The sequence below is a fragment of the Pimephales promelas genome, chromosome 12 (assembly GCF_988280905.1).
Source record: "Pimephales promelas chromosome 12, fPimPro1.hap1.1, whole genome shotgun sequence".
In the NCBI taxonomy this organism is placed as follows: domain Eukaryota; kingdom Metazoa; phylum Chordata; class Actinopteri; order Cypriniformes; family Leuciscidae; genus Pimephales; species Pimephales promelas.
Genome location: NC_142780.1, coordinates 32,130,785 through 32,151,144, shown reverse-complemented (window position 1 = coordinate 32,151,144; position 20,360 = coordinate 32,130,785). Strand labels below are relative to the sequence as shown.

The 20,360-nt window shown below is 35.6% G+C and overlaps 2 protein-coding genes across 2 annotated transcripts; both read right to left on the bottom strand.

The window, feature by feature from the left end:
• Positions 1–776: 776 nt before the first annotated feature.
• On the bottom strand, positions 777–7,695 carry rab11al (RAB11a, member RAS oncogene family, like). Its single transcript, XM_039675091.2, has 5 exons — positions 7,320–7,695; positions 4,502–4,697; positions 3,050–3,243; positions 2,296–2,376; positions 777–1,061 (listed from the first exon to the last, which is right to left on the bottom strand). The coding sequence occupies exons 1-5, from the start codon at positions 7,357–7,359 to the stop codon at positions 922–924; spliced, it is 651 nt and encodes a 216-aa protein (XP_039531025.1). The 5' UTR covers positions 7,360–7,695; the 3' UTR covers positions 777–921.
• Positions 7,696–8,942: 1,247 nt separating this feature from the next.
• On the bottom strand, positions 8,943–19,112 carry rab25b (RAB25, member RAS oncogene family b). The gene is made up of 5 exons (XM_039675122.2): positions 18,854–19,112; positions 12,134–12,329; positions 11,077–11,270; positions 10,007–10,087; positions 8,943–9,831 (listed from the first exon to the last, which is right to left on the bottom strand). The coding sequence occupies exons 1-5, from the start codon at positions 18,888–18,890 to the stop codon at positions 9,707–9,709; spliced, it is 633 nt and encodes a 210-aa protein (XP_039531056.1). The 5' UTR covers positions 18,891–19,112; the 3' UTR covers positions 8,943–9,706.
• Positions 19,113–20,360: the final 1,248 nt, after the last annotated feature.

The following is a 20,360-nucleotide window of genomic DNA, read 5'->3' as shown; positions in this document are numbered from 1 at the left end:
AGCTCTGATGCCTATATTGTATTGCAACAGAATTCATACATTCAAAAATTGTTAACAGACAATTTTGTTTTTTGAGAACCAGATAACAATTCCCAACCCTGATTGTCAACAGACGGCACTCTTATATACTCAAACACCACAGCACGTACATCTGCCTATTAGCTTAACCTATTAACAGTACTCTGATCCACAGAAAACACTCCCAGCACTTGTACAAATGAGTGCCATGACTAAAAGGAGAAACCCTTGAGAAATTCTAATCAATAATCTAGTGATGGAGGAAAAAAACAAATCACAGAAGCATGACAAAAGAAAGCAAAAATACCACAGATAAAACAAGATCATATTTGCATTCAATAAATACAAAAGAGCCGTTACAGCGGCGTCTGTGTAAGAATTGACCGAACAGGTGTGAATTTCAATGCATGAAAAAGTGATCAGACCACACCTGCGGTGGCACACTTAAGGAAACAAATATATAATTTCAACTAGTCAATCCCTATTGTGATCAGAAACCAGTCAGGAGTTATTTAAAGGTAGCATTACACACTCTAAGCACGTTTTTCTCATTCTTCCTGCCCATTGTTTGTAAGCAGACTGTCAGTGACAAAAAGAGCGGGAAAAAAAAAAAAGAGCCGCCACGTCTGAGCGCCCTAGCTACCTGGTCATTTCTAATTAGTCTGAAACAAGAAGCATGGCCTCTTAGTTCTGAGAAAATGCTTGATCCATTGAATTTCAACATCTCTTATCGTCCAATTTTGAAGATTATTACTCACTGATTCTGGGCATAACCAAGTAAGTCCATTACATATATTAACCACACCACGCGCAGGGAATACAACGCAGTCGGACGCTCGCGGTCAACCCAGCCCAACAAAAGTTGTCGATTTCCCCCGGATCCCATGGCGGCGCTGTATCAGCTCAGTTATTCTGACAGCAGGCGCCCTGCTTGCCAGAATTCTGTGTCGGCTGTACAGTAATGGGAACCACTTTGGAGCTGGGGGAGAAGCTGTCTTCACCACGCCCTGACATCTGCCTCTGGGACACGATACGGTAGATTTCTGTGTGAGAGAGAGTCGGGCAGAGATAACGCCGTTACGGAGAGTTACCTGATAAAAGTGATCTAGCAAAGTACGTTATTGACAGTGGAACAAACTCAGCTGCGGTTCATTGTGACGGATAGAAATGAACAATGTAACTGTGAAACACTCTGAGGTTGAATAGATTTACTTCCCAGGCCAAACAAAAAATAAACAAAAGAAAAACTGCAAAAAGCATATCAGTATTTCTGTGAGGTCAAACTTTTAAAGTTTGACCTCAAAACACGGTTTCAGTCATTCACAGGAATAGCTGAGTATTTCTGTGGCTGGGAGTTTGCTGCCATCTAGAGGCAATCATTCATTGCATTTTACATCTGATTGAATCTTACAAAAACTGGCAAATGTCAGATATATATATATATATATATATATATATATATATATATATATATATACATACGTATACCAAATGTCATTTTTTTAAGGAAAAATGTTTCCTGTTTTTTTTTAATATATATATACAATTTTTAATTTTATTATACATTAAATGTTTAACTACACAGAGCCAAATTCTCATTAATGTAATGTGATAAAATAATATTTTTTTAAACATAAATGAAATTTTTAAAATAGCATTTATTATGCTTTATTATTTTTAATTAGGGCTGGGAAATGAATAAAATTAATCGAATCCAAAATAAAATTTTGTCTTTACAAAATATATGTGTGTGGTAAATATTTGCATGTATATACTACTATATAAATATTTGATATATTAATAACCCATTTTTCTTAAATATATACATGCATGTGTGTGTGTGTGTGTGTGTGTATATATATACAAAATATATTATGTAAACACAAACTTTTATTTTGGATCTAATTAATCACAATGAATCTATTTTCACATAGTAATGACAATATATCTAGGTCACATTTAACCCTAAAATTGAAATAATAATAATAATAATAAACGTCATTTGAAAATGCCGTCCAAATTCTCATTATGTCAATGCATCTAAATGTTTTACTTTTGAGTGTTTTTAATGCTCATTATTCATATTGTTTCTTTGAAAAATTCTGGTATACGGTAAAAATACTGTAACTTGTTTTTTGTTTATAAATCAGTGTAAATTAAAAGGCATAAAATGCTTCTATTTAAGTGCTACTTTTCTCATCACAGTAATGAGAATGTTCTTAACGAAACATGACGGCTTTAATGAGATTCACACTTGTAGATTTGCTCAGGACTGACCTGTAAGAATGGTCTGAAAGGCAAGTTCAACATTTGAAGAGTCCAGCGCTGAGGTCTCCAGGAAAGAAAGTCCATGCTTCTCTGTAAAACACACACACACAATTCAATTTATATCTTGCTTCTCAAATACATTATCAAAAGAAAAAATTGGTATAAATATCTAGACTGAACATATAACAGCTATCAAACATTCAGTACTTGATAACTGAGAAAAAGGTTAATAGGTTAAGAGCATGGCACAAGCAACACCAATGTCATGGGTTCAATTCAATTAGTATTTGAAAATATATTAAGTAAATATAAAAACACCTGTGCTTCAGTGTCACATGATCCTTCAGAGATCATTCTAATACACTGTTTTGCTCAAGAAACATCTCTTATCATCAAAGTTGAAAACAGTTGTGCGGGCACCATGTTTTACAGGCTAGAAATTTTAAAAGAACAGCTAGAATTTATTGGAAAATAATCTTGTGTATTTAGTGTCACACTATTGTCTTTAATGTCAAAAACTCTTTCTGACCCCAACCTATTGAACAGTAGTGTACAAGTCTCTGTCCCTACGTGACATAATAAATCTTTTTATATTGAAATGTTTAACTAAAGGCTACCATTCATCACTACGTATCTTGGGTGTAGTTTTACTCTGTATTTAGGTGTAACGCAATCACTTATACATTTGGTTAACCAGAAAATGACTCAACTGAAACACTTAATAATGAGTAGCATGAGAATTACAGTTCAAACTATCACTAACCAGCAAACGCCTTTGCTTCATCCATAGGAACAGCCCTCAGATGGCGCAAGTCGCTTTTGTTCCCTACTAACATGATGACAATATTGCTGTCAGCATGATCCTGCAGCTCTTTCAGCCAGCGCTCGGCATTTTCATAGGTCAGATGCTTGGCGATGTCATACACCAGCAGGGCTCCTACGGCACCTCTGTAATACCTTTGAATACACACATTTAAGAGATGCATTTATTAAAGCTTTAAAATATACACAATTTATTCCACAACCTAAAGTGCTCATTAAAAGTGTGGTTACCAAAAAGAATGTTCATGTGATTATTACCGTTATTAGAGTCTTCATCTTATTGGGAGTCTATGGCATCCTATTATTTACTATACGGTAAAAATATAAGAGCCTGTAATTTTTTTTTACTTGAATGTGCAAGGCTTCTGGCGTCAGTCGCTTTCAGATGTATTCTGCTATGCTGTTTGATTTTGCAAGGTGGTATTTGTTTTATTATATCACATTTTGTGAATTTTGTGAACTCCTCCACACACAATTGAGCCTACAGGCTGATAGAGGCAACTGTGGTGGACAGTCAAGGTGCCATTCTTACTATTACATTATGGATGCCTCATATATGTACAAATGAAGATCTATATTGAAGATTTTAGTAGTAAAAACCTACACATATCCCCTTTAACTGAAAAGCCTACAACCTGAACAGAATTAATTAATTCAAATTATTAATATAGTGCGTGAAAGAATTTGACAAGGATGCCAAATGGTATATATAACATTGTATTTTGATAGATAGATGAAAAAGCCTTAAAAATGGGTAAAAGTCATTCAAACTTGTAATAACATGGCCTTTAAATTATGCTTTTTGTCTCTATTTGTGTGTACTTCCCAAATATTATATCAAATTTTTAAGGTTCAGCACACATATTTTTGTCCGGTGTGATTTCTCAGGTAAGAGAAATCACCTGATTAATCCCCTGACAAATCACACCAGACAAAAATTTGTGTGCTGAACCTTAAAAATTTGATATAATATTTGGGAAGTACACACAAATAGAGACAAAAAGCAGCATTTAAAGGTCATGTTATTACAAGTTTGAATGATATATATATATATATATATATATGAAGAGTTCAGATGCAAAAGCCTCTAAATGCCATTTGAAATTTTCTTCTTTAATGATGATTTTTATCAAACTTGTATATTTAAGTTCAGTAATTTCACTTAAATAACAATTAATAGGTAATTATCATTGCCATTTAAGTGAAATCACTGAACTTAAACATACAAGCTTGATAAAAATGATCATTCTAGAAGAAAATTTCAAATGGTATTTAAAGGCTTTTGCATTTGAACTCTTCATATATATATATATATGTGTGTGTGTGTGCAATGAGCATACAAAAAAGGATATGAATTAGCTGATGTCTTGATAGCTTTTATGAAGACACTTACGCGGAGGTGATGGCCCTGTATCTCTCCTGTCCAGCCGTGTCCCAGATCTGGGCTTTGACGGTCTTGCCCTCCACATGGATACTGCGTGTGGCAAACTCCACCCCGATGGTGCTCTTGCTCTCCAGGTTGAACTCATTGCGGGTGAAGCGAGAGAGCAGGTTACTCTTGCCCACACCAGAGTCGCCAATCAGAACCACTGCGGATGACAAGGACAACTGGCTCAACTTTATGGTGCTTTTATTGACCCAGGAGACACACATGACTCTGTGAGAGCTCTTTCATGCTGATGCCATTTGTGCACAGACTAAAACCGCCATGACTCCACCGCACAATAGCAATTAGAGTCAAATGTTTCACACACAGAGGGTGTGTTTCAACAAAGCTTTTAACAATGACTGAAAAGGGCAAGACCAATGAGCAACTCCCTTCTTCACCCACACAGGCATGTCTCTGTCCCTCTCCCACTTATAGAGGCAAAAGTGGAATAGATCTTATTGAGAAATTATATTTACAGCTACACTACTGATCAGGGAGTTTGGGGCCAGTAAGATTTGTTTTAAAGAAACTAATATCTTTATTTAGCAAGGTTGCATTACATAGATTTTTTATAACAACGTAAAACTGTCAATTTCAATTTCAAATAAATGCTGTTCTTTTGAACTTTCTATTCATCATTGAATACTGGGGAAAACGAATATGAAGCAGCACGACTGTTTTCAACATTAATAAACATAAATGTTTCTTGAGCAGCAAATCAGTGTATCAGAATGACTTCTGAAGGATTATGGGACACTGAAGACAGGAGTAATGATGCTGAATATTCAGCTGACATCACAGGAATAAATTACAATTTTAAATATATTCAAAAAGAAAAAGAGTTATTTTATATTGTAATAATATATATTTGACAATTTTGTTTTTTTGTGCAGCCTTGGTGAGCATAAGATACTTCTTCCAAAATATTTAAAAATTGTCCGGACCCCAAACTTTTGAACATTAGTTTATAATTTGTGCCTGAGATTTCTAAACTTTAAATATATTTACCAACCCTGTCCTTCTAAACTTGTTCGTAGTTCACAAAAAGTGAATCATATGCCTGGTTTCACAGACAGGGCTTAGATTAAGCCAGGATTAGGCCTCAGTTTAATTATGACATTTAAGTAGCTTTTATAAACTTTCCTTAGAAAAAAACATTACTGGTGTGCATCTTGAGACAAAACAATAGCACTGATATGTTTTAAAATGTCAGTGCAAGTTGCTTTCAGTTAAAACAACTCAAACATGCTTTTTAGCCTGAAACTTGCTTAAGCCTTGTCTGTGAAACCGGGGGTTAATATTATTTTTCATATAAAGACTGGCGACAAATAAAAACTGACACACAAACAAAAAAAACTAATTCTAATCAATATTATTCTCGAATCTGTATATTCAAACTATCATGTGACGTTCGGTTTTGACATGTGAAAACCAATCGTATTTGCGTTCAAGGATTTAGAAATTTTAGAATTTAGTTGGAAGTTGGAAGTAAATAAGATTTTAAAGCTTCAGCGTATGCACGGCCTATCAGTGAATAACAACTTGCATTTCAGTCTGTTCGTCACACAAAGTTAGTGTATAACATCACATCACATCACATTCACAAGACCAGAATATGACATGAAGGTGATTAAATAATGACAATTTTATTTTCACCTAAATCTAAACCAATCTTGGCTAATGCTGTCAACTTATTAAACATGAAAGAATAAAATCCAACAACACACATCTCAGCTATGTTTGGTTCTAATGATAATGGCCTGAGTTAAACACACAGGAATGCACTTTGACAAAGACTTTGGTTGTTTTAAAACTAGTGGAAGGGCATGTTTAAAGAGCAGAGCGGTGATTGAACAGCGCTGATTGATTCATGATCAAACAGCCAAAGGTGCACGGACATCTTAAACACACATGGAGGTCGAGGGAAGAACTATAACTAATGGAGGTGTTGAATCCAAGGACATAATCTCCACACAGAAGTTAAAGAGGTCAATATCATTAGTATTCGGATTAGTAAATCACTATATGGAGAAATTCTTAAACAAGACAAATGGATGATCATATCTTCCAGATAGTTTCCCCCTGTATTAGGAATCAAATGGGTAAGAGACTTTTAAAAACCTCCTGAATGCAAACCCATCCTGAGAAAGACCTGATTTATACAGGTCTTACCAGTTTAACTGTGCTCACACTATTGAATGATACCTCAAAATCAGTCTTACACACAAAAGACAAAATGTTTTTTCAGCATTAATGTTAAAATTATCCGTTTCCATAAAAACAGAAAAGCAATGTCTGATCTATATTAAATTATAACACATTAAGAGAAGCTAGTCATGTGGTATATTTTATAATCAGGTAGAAAAACGACACTTTGAAATTATTAAAATGTGTAATTTATGCCGTTTGAAGTATTTGCCATTAAAAAAAATATATTAGCATGGTAGTGGAACAGTAACTTGCTTCTCCCTGCTGTAAGATGAACATTAGCTGGGTGACCTGTCACCATGTCCCAAAAACCAGCTTGTCCACCTTAAGCTGGTATGACCAGGTGGTTTTTGCTAGTCCAAGGTGGTCTACCAGCCATTGACCTAGCTGGACCAACTTGAAACAGTTGCCATGTTGTAAACCACAGGTTGAATATGCTACACTGTGTTTTAGAACAGAAAAAGCAGACTTCCTATAACAAAGTAGAGACATGCAGCATATGAAGACATGATGTGCAGGAGCTCATATGAAAGTTAGCTTCTCTGGAAGTGTAGTAACGTGGTAGCCTACTCACCTTTAAAGAGATAGTCATACTCGTCCTCTCTACCCGTCATGACTTTAATCTTCTTACCGGCTTATACGAACTCCGTGTTTTCAAATATTAACACTTTATGCTCTTCTTGATAACCACAATGTTCTCTTTTAGTTATTACAAGGCCAAAAAAACTTTGTTTACGAGACGCATCAGCTGATCACGAGCACTTCATTACGCGCGCACTTCGTACGTTTAAGACAGTCAGAACCAAAAATAATTTAATATATCTCCTTTTGTCGACAGTTTTATATAATGTAATCGTCAAACAAAACAAATCCCTGATAAGTCTAAATTACACTTTGATACGATGTTGCTGTGCTACGTCAACCAAGTTTCGCCCTGCTGTCTCATCTTAAGGCACACACTTACGTCATCGTGCTGAGATGTAGCCCCGCCTTTCCAGTGATCTGATTGGCCAGAAACACTGTCTGTCACAAGATTGTGCCTCTGTCATCCAATGAAATGCTTGACTGGGCTTCCGCACAGGTGTGTAACGTCACAGGTGTGTCTTTTACAGTTGTCAGGAAAACACAACGTATAATAAATTCAAATACAATAACGCAGCTTTAAATAAACACATAGGGCATAATAAAACACGATGTAGCCGGTCTATACAGATGAAAAATGGCTGAAAAGAAAGCGTTACAGGTGTGTGTAAGATGAGTTCTTCCACATTCCACGGTGTGACTTCACTTATGCTTTTCAGAGGATGATTGGGCCTGAAAATGCCACGTAGGAGGCAATGAGGAAGCAGGGCTGCACCATTCAGTGACTGAACAGAGAATGCCCTTTAATTTCCGATTCATTTATGGATGTGTTAGAATAGGAAATAAATGTGATAATTTAGTTGTTGTAGAACAAAATGTTAAATTATTTAGAGGCCATACCCCCGGTGGTCAAACCAGAATGTATAAATGACTTTTGATTCAATTCGCATTAAAATTTAGCTACATAGGCTATTTTAAAGTGTCATTAATGTAAAACACTAAAACTTCTTTAAAGTTTTATTTTGACAATTTTGTTGAATTATTGAACAACAAATGGCAGATAAAACATAATCCAAGTAAAAGAGATTCATTTGAAAGATAAAATTATTCTGTGACTTATAGGCATATGAATATTTACATATTTAATTGCCCATATTGTAATTGAAGATGTGATAATAGCAACACTATAAATTAAAATTGAAAGATTTCACTCAACTAACCTATAGGTTTTAACGAAAGCGAAGATGACTGAAATGTAAATCTAATTCATGGAATACAGAATAATAACCTCATTAATTGCAATTATTATAATTTATAAATAATAACACCAGTCACAACATGCCACTTGGGACCATGTGACAATTCATAAAACATTGTCATAGACTACAATTTTCCAAAGACACAAAATTTGATAAATCAACCTCAAAACTCTTTCGCTTGACTTAATCTCTCAAATGTTGACATCTGAGGTGTGTGCGATCTTACCCCGACATACCCCACATAAATTGTTTTGATTATTTCCTTTTGTTGTTATACTTTATACATTTTTTCAAACTGCCCTTGAAGTTCATTGTGGAAAAACAACAATTCAGACTTCTTTTCCTTTCATATTCCTGCTTTAATTATTATTGGAAAATTACATACTGGATATATTTTCTTTTTAGCTTCAACAACAGCAATTGATAACATCACAATCAGTGATCATACTATCATAATGATGATAACAATATGCTAAAATGTCAAGCATTCATTACAAATAATGAAGATAAAAATCAGCACTTTGCTTAGGCTATATACATATTTTATATATTTTTTAATAGCATAAAATATTGATTTAGTGCTGACCAGTCTTAAATAATGGAAATAAGTTATGTTTTTTATCTTCATTAGGCGTGTTAAATTAATCAAATTAAAAACTAATATGAAAAAAAAGTGTAAAAGGAAAGTGATAAAGTTATTTCTCCAGTATTGATATCAACAAGTTTAGTATGACGAAATGCTGGTTGTATTCCTCATTTGTCACCTTGGATAAAAGCATGATCTAATGCAAGTCAAAAAAAAAAAAGTTTGGCTTGATATTTCTAAAATAATACAAACAAAAATATCCTATACTAAGAGGAAACATATATAGGGGAAATATTTTTTTAATTAAGACATTTTAATATGATGTAAAATTAACATGAATTATTGTAAAACTTGACATATCAAAATGTCTAATATTAGGAATACAAATATGGCTATGTCAGTCAATGAAATGGATTTCCTTTAGCTTTTTACCATGGTTCTTTCTTAATAATATCTCTACTGCAGTACAAGCTGAATTCACAACTCCATTATGACCCTTGTGAAGAGCTTCTGAACATCCAGAATGTGGTTCTTTCACATGTTCTTGCAGCAGGCCTTCTTCTCCTGTGTGTCTTCTGCTGGGGCATTAGGTTGGGACAACGTCACAGCATTGATAGAGCCTCGGGTCACTTCTTTGCTACTCACCTTTTTATGGATTTCTGAGAAAAACAGTAATGAAAACATGATTATGATAATGAAGGCAAGTGCTTGTCTACACCAGGCCTATTTCAAGCCTGACTAAAGAGGAGAAATCCAGAGGGCAAGGAACACATGTAAAGTACATGTAAATAAGGTCTGATGTGTTCAGAATACACAGTAGTACACACAATATACCTGAAAGCACAGTGTTGAATGCTGCCTCAACATTTACTGACTCCAAAGCTGAGGTTTCCATAAACAGTAGACCATTCTTTTCTAAAATGAGAGAGAAAATCATGATAATATATTAATTAAAATCCAGTTTTGGTTGCTGGAAAACATATATACACTGCCCAGTCAAAACAAAAAAGTGGATTTAAATAGACACATGCTTAAAGGAATACTCCACTTTTTTTTTTTTTTTTTTTTTTGGAAATAGGCTCATTTTACAACTCTCCCAGAGTTAAACTGTTGAGTTTTACCGTTTTTGAATCCGTTCAGCCGATCTCTGGTTCTGGCGGTACCACTAGCATAGCTTAGCATACATCAGTGAAGAGGACTTGATTATTACGCAGGAAGAGTATCAGAAAATCACAACTCTACATTTTCCGTCGGTCTTAGTGCACAATGTAACTACAGAAGAGTTTTAGTACTTTGGTCATTTTTTTGAGAAATGCTAATGGTCTTGTCCACTTTAATGATGTAGGCTATGCTAATAGTGGTACCGCTAGAACCGGAGATCGGCTGAATGGATTCAAAAACGGTAAAGCTCAACAGTTTAACTCTGGGGGAGTTGTAAAATATTTAAAAAAAAAGTGGAGTATACCTTTAATAGTCTATAATTGGATCATGATTGCAGTGATTATTATGTTTGGCAACAGTTCTTCTAACCCTGATTGATGGAGTGTGTAGTTTTTCATTTCTTAAACAACCATGTAGGAAGACAAATCATGGCCATATTCCAGGATGACAATGTTGTGATTCATCAGGCTCAGATTGTGTAAGAATGGTTGGGAGGATCATGAAGAATCCTTTTCAAGAGTCCAGAGCTTACATTCATTGAGACTATTTGGGAAGTGCTTGTGCACCTCTTGATGGAATCAACGTCACAACATTAATTTCCACCTAGAGGTGCATTGTAAAGTCTCCTCCAGCACATCCCAAAGACTTTCAATGAATTTAAGGTCTGGACTAAGGTGCCAATTCATATGAATGTATATACTGTATATGTATATAAATAAAATAAAACAGTCTTCAAAAATGACCTGCAAAGTCCCTTGCGTCCTCTGTTGGAACCGACCGTACTGCTTCCAGGTCCGATTTATTGCCCACAAGCATCACTACGATATGAGCATCTGCGTGATCGTAGAGTTCCTTCAACCAGCGCTCGGCACTTTCATACGTCAAGTGCTTTGAAATGTCGTAGATAAGTAGGGCTCCAACTGCTCCTCGATAATATCTGAAGCATAGGAAGCCAGATCATATCAGGTCAGGCGATTGGATTTACTTCCTTTTCTGAATGAATAGAACACTGTCATAAAACATTGCGTCATTTAGCAGAATGATAGAACTTGATTTAAAATGACAGGTGAGAAATTAATTGGTGAAATATGCTGTTACAAATATGCACTATACTTTCCAAAAGTCTCTTCTAGTTTTATTCACTATAAAACTTTTATAAACAAAAGATCTCCTTTATTTTCCTCAAAAAAGTCCTGAAAAATATACATCACGGTTCCTACAAAAATATTAAACTGTTTTCAACATTGATAATAATCAGAAATGGTTTTTTTTTTTTTTTTTTTTTTAGCAACAAATCAGCATATTAGAATGATTTCTGAAGGATCATGTGACACTGACGACTGGAGTAATGATACTGAAAATTCAGCTATTAAAATAGAAAACGGTTATTTTAACCGTTGTAATAATGTTTTTTATTTTTACTGTATTTTTGATCAAATAAATAAGCATATAAGACTTATTTAAAAAAATCTTACAAACTTCTTAAAATGGTAGTGCATAAATAAAAAAAATTCTACAGTGTGTGTGTGTGTGTATATGTATATATATATATATATATATAATTAAATAAAAAATTTATACATCTTTTTTTTGAGCTCCACATCTATGATCAACATTACTGTTAACTAAAATATATTAACTAATTTTTTTAAAAAGTGTGTTATGTTCCACAGGAGAAAGAAAACCATGGCATGATGCTGAGTAAATTATGCTGAGACAGAATTGTCATTTTTGGTGAATTATTTGCTCATCTAGCAGCACCATTTGTAAGGTCCTTAAATCTTATATAAAAAAACTCACGCAGAAGTGATGGCCCGGTACCGCTCCAGTCCGGCAGTGTCCCAGATCTGAGCTTTGATGGTGAGACCATTTAGGTTGACAGTTCTTGTGCTGAACTCCACTCCGATGGTCGTCCGGCTGTCATGACTAAATTCATTCTTGGTGAACCGTGACAGCAAGTTGCTCTTGCCAACACCAGATTCTCCAATAAGAACCACTGCAACAAAACATGGAGATGTAAATTAGTCAGAGTCTACACTCTTAGTAAAAAAGGGTTCTATTTATTTACTTTTAAAGAACCCTTCAAAAACAGTTCTATATAAGGTGAAATATCTTAAATGATTGAAAAATACGTTCATGTTTTACTGGTTATTTAATTGGGTTTTTTTTTAGTGATAAAGCATGTTTATGAGTTGCTTAATTCAAGAATTTAACCAAATATAAGACGATTTAAAACAAAATGACTTTATTAAAGCTAAATCCATTCAAATATCCCATGATGGGAACCCCTAAAAGATTCTATGGAGTGCTTGACAGAAGCCTTTAAGATTCTATATAGAACCTTTTCTTCTAAGAGAAATGCTACCAACCAAGACTTGGTGTCTTGGTGTCCTCTTGGCATAGGGCACTCATTGTACTAAACACAAACACTGCTTGGTCAGTAAACACTGCAAAACAATCACGTTTTTAATCGCAAATTTTTAATGGGTGGGGTCAATGAGTGCCTTATGGCAAGAGGACACTAGCATGACAGTCTTGATTGCAAAAATTTCTACACTCTTTAGCAACACTTTTTGTGTAAAATCAATGCTTAGTTGCGGATTAAAGGACCAGACATTTACAGACTCGTGATGCAATCGTCCACAATGTAATATGTGTTGTCTTGGACTTTTTTTGAATTTAAGAAATCTGGAAATTATTTGATATAAGGAGTGATTCTGACTTTAAATTCTGATTGGATAAGCCACATTCAAAACATTTACATTAACGTATTTGGCAGACACTTTTATCCAAAGTGAATTGCATTGAATTCAAGATTATAATTTAATGCATTGTCTTGGAATCAAACTGATGACCTTGGCATTGCAAGTGCCATGTTTAGTGGTGCGTGAACTGGTATTTACCAGTATGTTGCGTTCAAGTGCTTCTGTTGTCATAATGTGGTAAAAAGATGGAGATCCAGACCTGTTATTTCGCTAAAACTATTTTAGATTGCTTAAGTCATCTGCAACAGCAAGAAATTGATTTATCAAAACTCAAACGGTAATTCATATGCTGTATATTTTCTAGATCATGAATAGTACATATTTTTTTACCATTCACGACTCTCGCTTTGCTCTCTGCCATTTTGAAAAGGTCAAAGGTTATCTCGGCAACTCGTGCATCAAGATATTATACGAGTTGCCCAGTGGAAAATACCACATGAGGGGGTGTTCATGTACATTTTCCACGTCAGCTTTTGGTATTTACCATAATTACCATAACACGTGAACGCACCATATGCTACAGAAATGCCAGGAAAACATAGAAAGCCGTTGTAAAATACAGATAAATGCACAGAGGATGGAATTGGCATATGATATTTTTCTGCCAGGAGGACATTGTTCATTAAGTTTACAGACATTTCCCAACGTAATGTGCAATTGTAAATTTCTTCATATTAACACACAGTATATTGGGCCCTATTTTCACAGACTTATCTTAGAGTGAAAGGTCATGGGTTGAAGTCCCAGAGAACACAAATTGATACGTTGCTTTGGATAAAGCTTCTGCCAAATGCATACATTTATTTCAGCCATTTAGAGTGAGAAAATAAAGGAGGGGTTATTTATCTTACAATATTCCACCATTTTACTCCAAATCATGTTTCATTGTAATTATTATTCTTATAAAGTGCAACATTAAAGAGTAACTAAACACTAAACTTTTTTTAGTTAATGATCTGTAAGAACGGATCTTTATTAATACCAGTCATTGATTCGAGTAACTTTTTTGACATTTGTGTATAGACGCTTTCATCAGACGCGTTGCCATGGTGATGAGCTGGCCCAAAGTTAACTTCCGTTCTGTTCGTTTATTAGTGTTTACTGGATAATATGGCATTGACTACAAATGCAGTGAAAGTTAAGGTGATGAGCAGGTTGGTGAGCTGTGGGGTGCAACCTGACCTAGGGAGCAAACGCAATTTTTAAAAATAAAAATGTCAAGGTTTCCTATGAGGGAGACGGCGGGATTAAAAATAGCCTATGTTTATCTGAGTGATAACCGGTACAGTGTTTCCCATACATTTATTAGTGGCAGCCCACCACATTATCAGCGCTGACCGCCACATATTGATTTCCGTGTTTTTAACAATTTAAGATGGGAAAAGTTGTAATTGACTACAGAGTTGCGTGCAGCGCATATTCGCATGCTCTCTCTCTCTCTCTCGCAAACACATTGACAGCGGACCAGTCTGTGTATTGAATGGTTATATCATAAAAAGGGCTGCACAGATCCATCCAACATGCTGTCAATGTGGATACCCACCTTAAAAAAAAGGTTAGCAAGCATGTAAGAAGCCTAGCTAATAAGGAGAGCTATGTTAACCTTATCAAACCCCACCGTCGCGCTCGCCACAGTTTTTTTAACACTGCGGTAACTCAGACTCGTCGGTAGAAAAACATCTTGTCTCCAATTTTTGTTCAACGGGTCTGGTAGTGTCACATTTCAGTTTGGCCAGGTAACATTTATTTTCTTTGACTGGCAAGAAATACCAGCTACTAGGTTATTTACTTGTTATTGATTGTCTCTGCAAGTCTGCCGGAAGTTAAGTTTGGGCCAAATTAATGCACATGCGCAGTATCGTTTGTTTATGTTGTCACTGCTGAAAGCGTCTATAAAGTGTTTTATTTCTACAATATATGGTGTAAAAACGTCTTAGTGCTGCCCTCTTCAGGTTGAACGGTGGCTACTGCAGTTGAATTTTCCTATTGGATGTTCCGCACTTCGAGACGTACGCAGGTTTCAGTTCACCACGCGAGCTAGGCAGTATAAAAACCATCTTGTGTCGACAAAACCACTTTAGGGAGTCAGGAATTGGAATTGTGAGTATTGAAAACGATCAGGATAGAGTGTTTTAGCATCTATTTCGTCCCCTCTATTTCCGCTGGGGTCTGCCCACTTTTTCAGCATTTTCAAATATTGCCAGTGGGTGGAGTCAGGCTCTGACCCGGGGTTTAGTTACCCTTTAAAGGTAGGGTAGGCGATTTAAGGAGAGGCTAGCAATAGCTAGCTAGCTTTGTAAGCATAAGATCCCACCCTCCCAACAGATTCTCCAAAGCCAAGCCTCCTTTCAAACACATATACGCGTACAGCAGGGAGCAAACAAAAGTGTCAAGAGAGACAACGCTAAACTACCTCATGTCTCAAACACATAACATTCAGGGGCGTAATTTGCGGGTGGGACGGGTGGGACATGTCCCCACCACTTTTTGCCAGGGTCGATATTGTCCCCACCACTATTAAAAGCTCTCGCGGCACGGATCTAACAGTAGAAATAAATAAAACATCTCCAACTGACAGACCATTAATTTAGTTCGTTTGTAAAATAAAAGAAGCGATCTAGCCCTAAAATAGCCTACGTTGTTTTTTAAATCAAGTGATCAAAGTGCTCTTTGCCGCTTGCGATCGGTAGCGCGGTTACAGTGTATCTCGTGGCTCACGCACAATCTTCACATCTTCACATGCGCGCTTCAATCCGTTTCGGAGACTATTTGTTGCGGAGTGGAGCGCGAGCGGGCGGATCTTGGACAGAGCGCAAAGGGGCATTTTTTAAAACGACTGAGCGTCGCCCTATTTCCCGCTCCAATTTCGCTCCGCTCACACCACGAATCTGACTCCATTTCTTTTCCCCGCCTGGCTAAAGAAGCTCGCATTGTGTTCAGCATCCCAAGCGAGTCTGCAAGGGCAGAGACGGTTTTCTCCGCAACCACCGCATGAGTCTGAAGCCTCAGACATTGTCCAAACTTGTGTTCTTGAAGGTGAACTCAAAAGAACTGTAGATAAGGAAAGCAATTCATTTTCTTTCTTTCTTTCTTTCTTTCTTTCTTTCTTTTTTTAAGTTTAATTTATATATAATTAGGCCCATTGATTCGTTTGATTTTACAGCATTTTTTGTACAATTGATATTAGCATAATATAAAGCATAATTTTATTGTATTTGTTTAGTTATAAAAATGTTGGCCTAATAGTTAATTTAATTTTTTCAATTTACTTTTAAAATGTTTATGTAGGCCTTTATTTTATTTATTTTTTTACATTTTTGTTTATACACTTATTTTTTTATCTTTATTTATATTATTAGGCCCATTTATTCGTTTAATTGTACAGCAGTTTGTGTGTACAATGGATATAAGCCAATTTAAATTTTAATCGTGTGTGTTCTGCAAAAAATCAGTTATCAAAATTCTGGCTTAATAGTTAATTTACTTTTAAAACTTTTATGGATATTTTTGTTTTTTTTATTTTTAATTTTTATTCATATTATTAGATCAATTTATTCGTTTAATTTTACTGGACTTTCTGTAGGCTATTCCACTGGACATGCTTTAAAGTCGGATTTATGTTTTTATTCACGTGTCACGTGATTCATTTATTTATACACATGTCCCACCCACTTTTTAAAACAAAGTTACGCCACTGATAACATTACAATAATAATGAACATAAACACTGACCTGTATCACCTGACTGCTGCAGATTCATTTCGGCGTTGATAGTGTTGCCATTGAAACGCATAGCCTATATTCGAGTTACGAACCGCTCCGAGTATACCGTCACGGGTTTCCATCTCTTCCAAATTACGTTAGTTTTGGCGTGAACGCAGCATAAGCTTGTTGTTTTGGTTCAGGAGCTGTAAAAGGCGGTTGCGGTGCTCGGTGACTGACGTCTGTCTAACTCGTAACATGACAGGCAGTGTTGTAGTACTCGAGACTCGGACTCGGTCTCGAGACCATATTTTAATGGTCTTGGTCTTGTCATGAACTCGTGTCCATTTGGACTCGGAATTGACTCGTACTCTAACATTTTTTTTTTTTTTTAGGACTCGGAATTATTCCCGAGTCCACTTGAGTTCAATTAAAAATATTTTTCATGATTATTAATGTATGTTAATAAAATATTTCTTTAAATTGATTGACACGCCCAGTGATTGGTGATTTTCTAGTGTGCAACTGCGCATGACAAATTGTAATAAAAATTACTTTTAACACCACCTACTATGCGGCCTTATTACCCTAAACTGATCATATTTTTTAAACTCTAAGTAAATTCAGTAAAAAAAAAAAAAGGATTTCTCTAAGTAAATAAAAGTAAATTAGGTAATCAACCCTCACTGGTCTCGGTCTCGACTCGGACTCGACTCTCTATGGACTCGGTCTTGACTCGGACTCGACTCTCTCTGGTCTCGGTGTCGACTCGGACTCGAGTGAGGTGGTTTCGACTACAACACTGATGACAGGCAACATTGACAGTCAGGTAAGATATTGTATCATTGCATTCAGAGAACGAATTCAATGATTGGACGGACATTTTATGGTCCTACGTCTTCCACAGACGAGATTTGTTTGCATATAAATATATTCAGACCACTTAACTTAGTGATCGCTTTCAGGGTGTGAAGACTGAAGAGACGTTCATCCAGCATTACAAAAAATGCTTCTAGAACAGATATCGCCTACCCTGCCTTTAATGTCTTATGCAATCACAGATCGGCATCCTCATGAGGAAATTGTCCAGGCTTGTTGTTCAGTAAAACTTGCGACAGAAGTAGTATTATTTTGTCAGAACAAACCCACACTGGATGTGTGTGTTCGTTCCAGTCGAGCACTTCACTTTATGAGAACCCTGGTAATTGTAAGTGCAAACAAGAATGACTCAAATGAGTCAGAAGCAAAGTCAACACTCCACCCATGTAAGACAATTGACATTGATTTTTCATATCATGTCAGGATATGGGACATTTATTGACATAAAAATGAAAAAGTATTAGAAATATTATACGTAGTAGCCTATAAGAAGTATGTATTAGTTAACTCATGCACAACTATCTGAGTGCATTGAAAGTGTTTGAGATTTTCATATCATTTTTGATTAAACCATCAGGACAGGTGATAAATACACTAAACCTGGCCCTTTAATTTATCACAAGTTTGCTTCTTTTAAACTGTTTCCTTTAAGTAGATTGTGTTTTGGCCATTTCAATTTAACCCGAAATGAAACCAACACACAATGCATGTCATTTTTAAGTGGTTTGGTGTCATTAGTGCAGATAACAGTTTCACAATGGGCTTCTTCAAGAGGTACACCTATTTCCCCTCCTATATTGAGTAACAGACCTCAGTAATCTTGTGTAAACAAACCCTTGTTGTCATGGAAATCAGATTTCAACCAACCCATAGGACAGCATTTGTTTTGTGGTAAACCAATCCGCAGAGTTTTACTTAAAGGAGGAATTCAATTGCAAGTGTTTCTAACCAATGATGCAACTTTTTTGTATAACAATGTGCAAAGTACACTTAGTTTTCACATTGTAATACAAAAAAGGTTGTATTCTCTACAAGTACTGCAAAAACAGTGGGATGAATGCATACTGATAATGAAACTAATTCAACTTCATCTAAAGACAGTTTAAGTGTACATTAGATTCCTTTTATCATGCATTACCATCGTCCGTAACTATACAGAAGAGTCAAATCTTACCTTTGAAAACAAAGTTGTAGGCCTCATCAGACCCCATATTGCCACTCTTGTAAGCAGATCTATCTCCACTAATCTAGATTAATGCTGCATGAGTCAAAATCCCAAAGAGAATCAAGAATGTTAGTTTCCCCGCTCTGTAATACAGAGGCAGACCTAAAAGAGCAGTTCTAAACATAAATGAAATCCCACTGTTTATGGTGGTCAGTTCACTTGTTTCTACAAGGAACTAGCTCTGTTATTTAGCCTGGCAGTTCCGCTATGAGATGTGCTGTAGCTGGGGAAGGTGGGCGTGACTTTAGTTGCGCTCGAGTCAGGTCAAACAGGTAAGGCGAGAACAGGTGCAGTCACATGAAACTGGGTGCAATAGTGCACCTGCTCAGCCAATGAAAAGACGACATACACACCATCCACAACCAATCAATTTCTTTTAAGCGCTCTCTCCCAAGATCAGGAAGACATTCGCCATGGAAGAGCCCCTCCCGTGGACCATATGGTGGAAACACAAATATTACAACTGATATAGCAGTGATGTATTATCTTTTGACACATTGCAACACATCCAATGTTTAAAGGAATAAAGTACATATGAGTACATACGTTTTTGCTTCAATTAATATTATTTCAGACATAATAAAAACGTCCTTTAAATAAGGCAAAACAACAACATGTAACAAAAATGTATTTATTTCATATTGTTGACAATACTATGAAAGCTTGTTTTAGCCACAGAATAAAAAAGGTAATTGTGACTTTATATCTCACAATAAATTTTTTTCCCCTTGCAATTGCAAGTTTATATCTTTAGAACTCGCAGTTGTGATTTATTTGGAGAAATTCAGAGGGGATTTTCTTTTAGAAAAATGTCTTTACTTTTTTCCCCTCACAATTGTGAGTTTTCCTCACAATTCTGACTTTCTTCATATGGAAGCTTGTTTCCACCACTGAATAAAAAAAAATAAAAAATAATTGCGACTTTTTATCTCACAATTGCGAGATATGAAGTCAGAATTGTGAGAAATAAAGTCGCAATTGCATGTTATAAAGTCAGAATTGAGTGATATAGTCAGAATTGTGTGATATAAAGTCACAATTTGAGAAAAAAAGAAGGATCACAATTCTGACTTTTCTTCTCACAATTACGAGTTTACATCTCACAATTCTGACTTTAGAACACATAATTGCGAGTTTATATGTCGAAATTCTGACATCTTTTCTCAGAATTGTGAGATATAAACTCGCAATTGCGAATTATCGGGCCAATTCTAAGGGGGAAAAAACACTAACTTTTTTCCCCCTCAGAATAGTTTAAATCTCACAATTCTGACTTTATATCATGCATTTCTGACTTTATAAAACGCAATTGTTACTATATCTCGCAATTGTGACTTTATATCTCACAATTGTGACTTTATATCACGCAATTGTGACTTTATATCACGCAATTCTGACTTTATAACACAAAATTCTGAGAATTAGTCAGAATTGCGAGATGCAAACTTGAAATTGT

What these genes read in the sequence shown, in the direction of transcription:
- rab11al (XM_039675091.2), bottom strand. Translation starts at nt 7,359, where the DNA reads ATGACGGGTAGAGAGGACGAGTATGACTATCTCTTTAAAG. An exon ending in TACAGGGCCATCACCTCCGC is followed by an intron (nt 3,244 to 4,501) that starts GTAAGTGTCTTC and finishes GTGTATTCAAAG; the next exon opens with GTATTACAGAGGTGCCGTAG. An exon ending in TGAAGCAAAGGCGTTTGCTG is followed by an intron (nt 2,377 to 3,049) that starts GTTAGTGATAGT and finishes TGTGTTTTACAG; the next exon opens with AGAAGCATGGACTTTCTTTC.
- rab25b (XM_039675122.2), bottom strand. Translation starts at nt 18,890, where the DNA reads ATGGGGTCTGATGAGGCCTACAACTTTGTTTTCAAAG. An exon ending in TACCGGGCCATCACTTCTGC is followed by an intron (nt 11,271 to 12,133) that starts GTGAGTTTTTTT and finishes CCTATGCTTCAG; the next exon opens with ATATTATCGAGGAGCAGTTG. An exon ending in ATTCAACACTGTGCTTTCAG is followed by an intron (nt 9,832 to 10,006) that starts GTATATTGTGTG and finishes TGTTTTTCTCAG; the next exon opens with AAATCCATAAAAAGGTGAGT.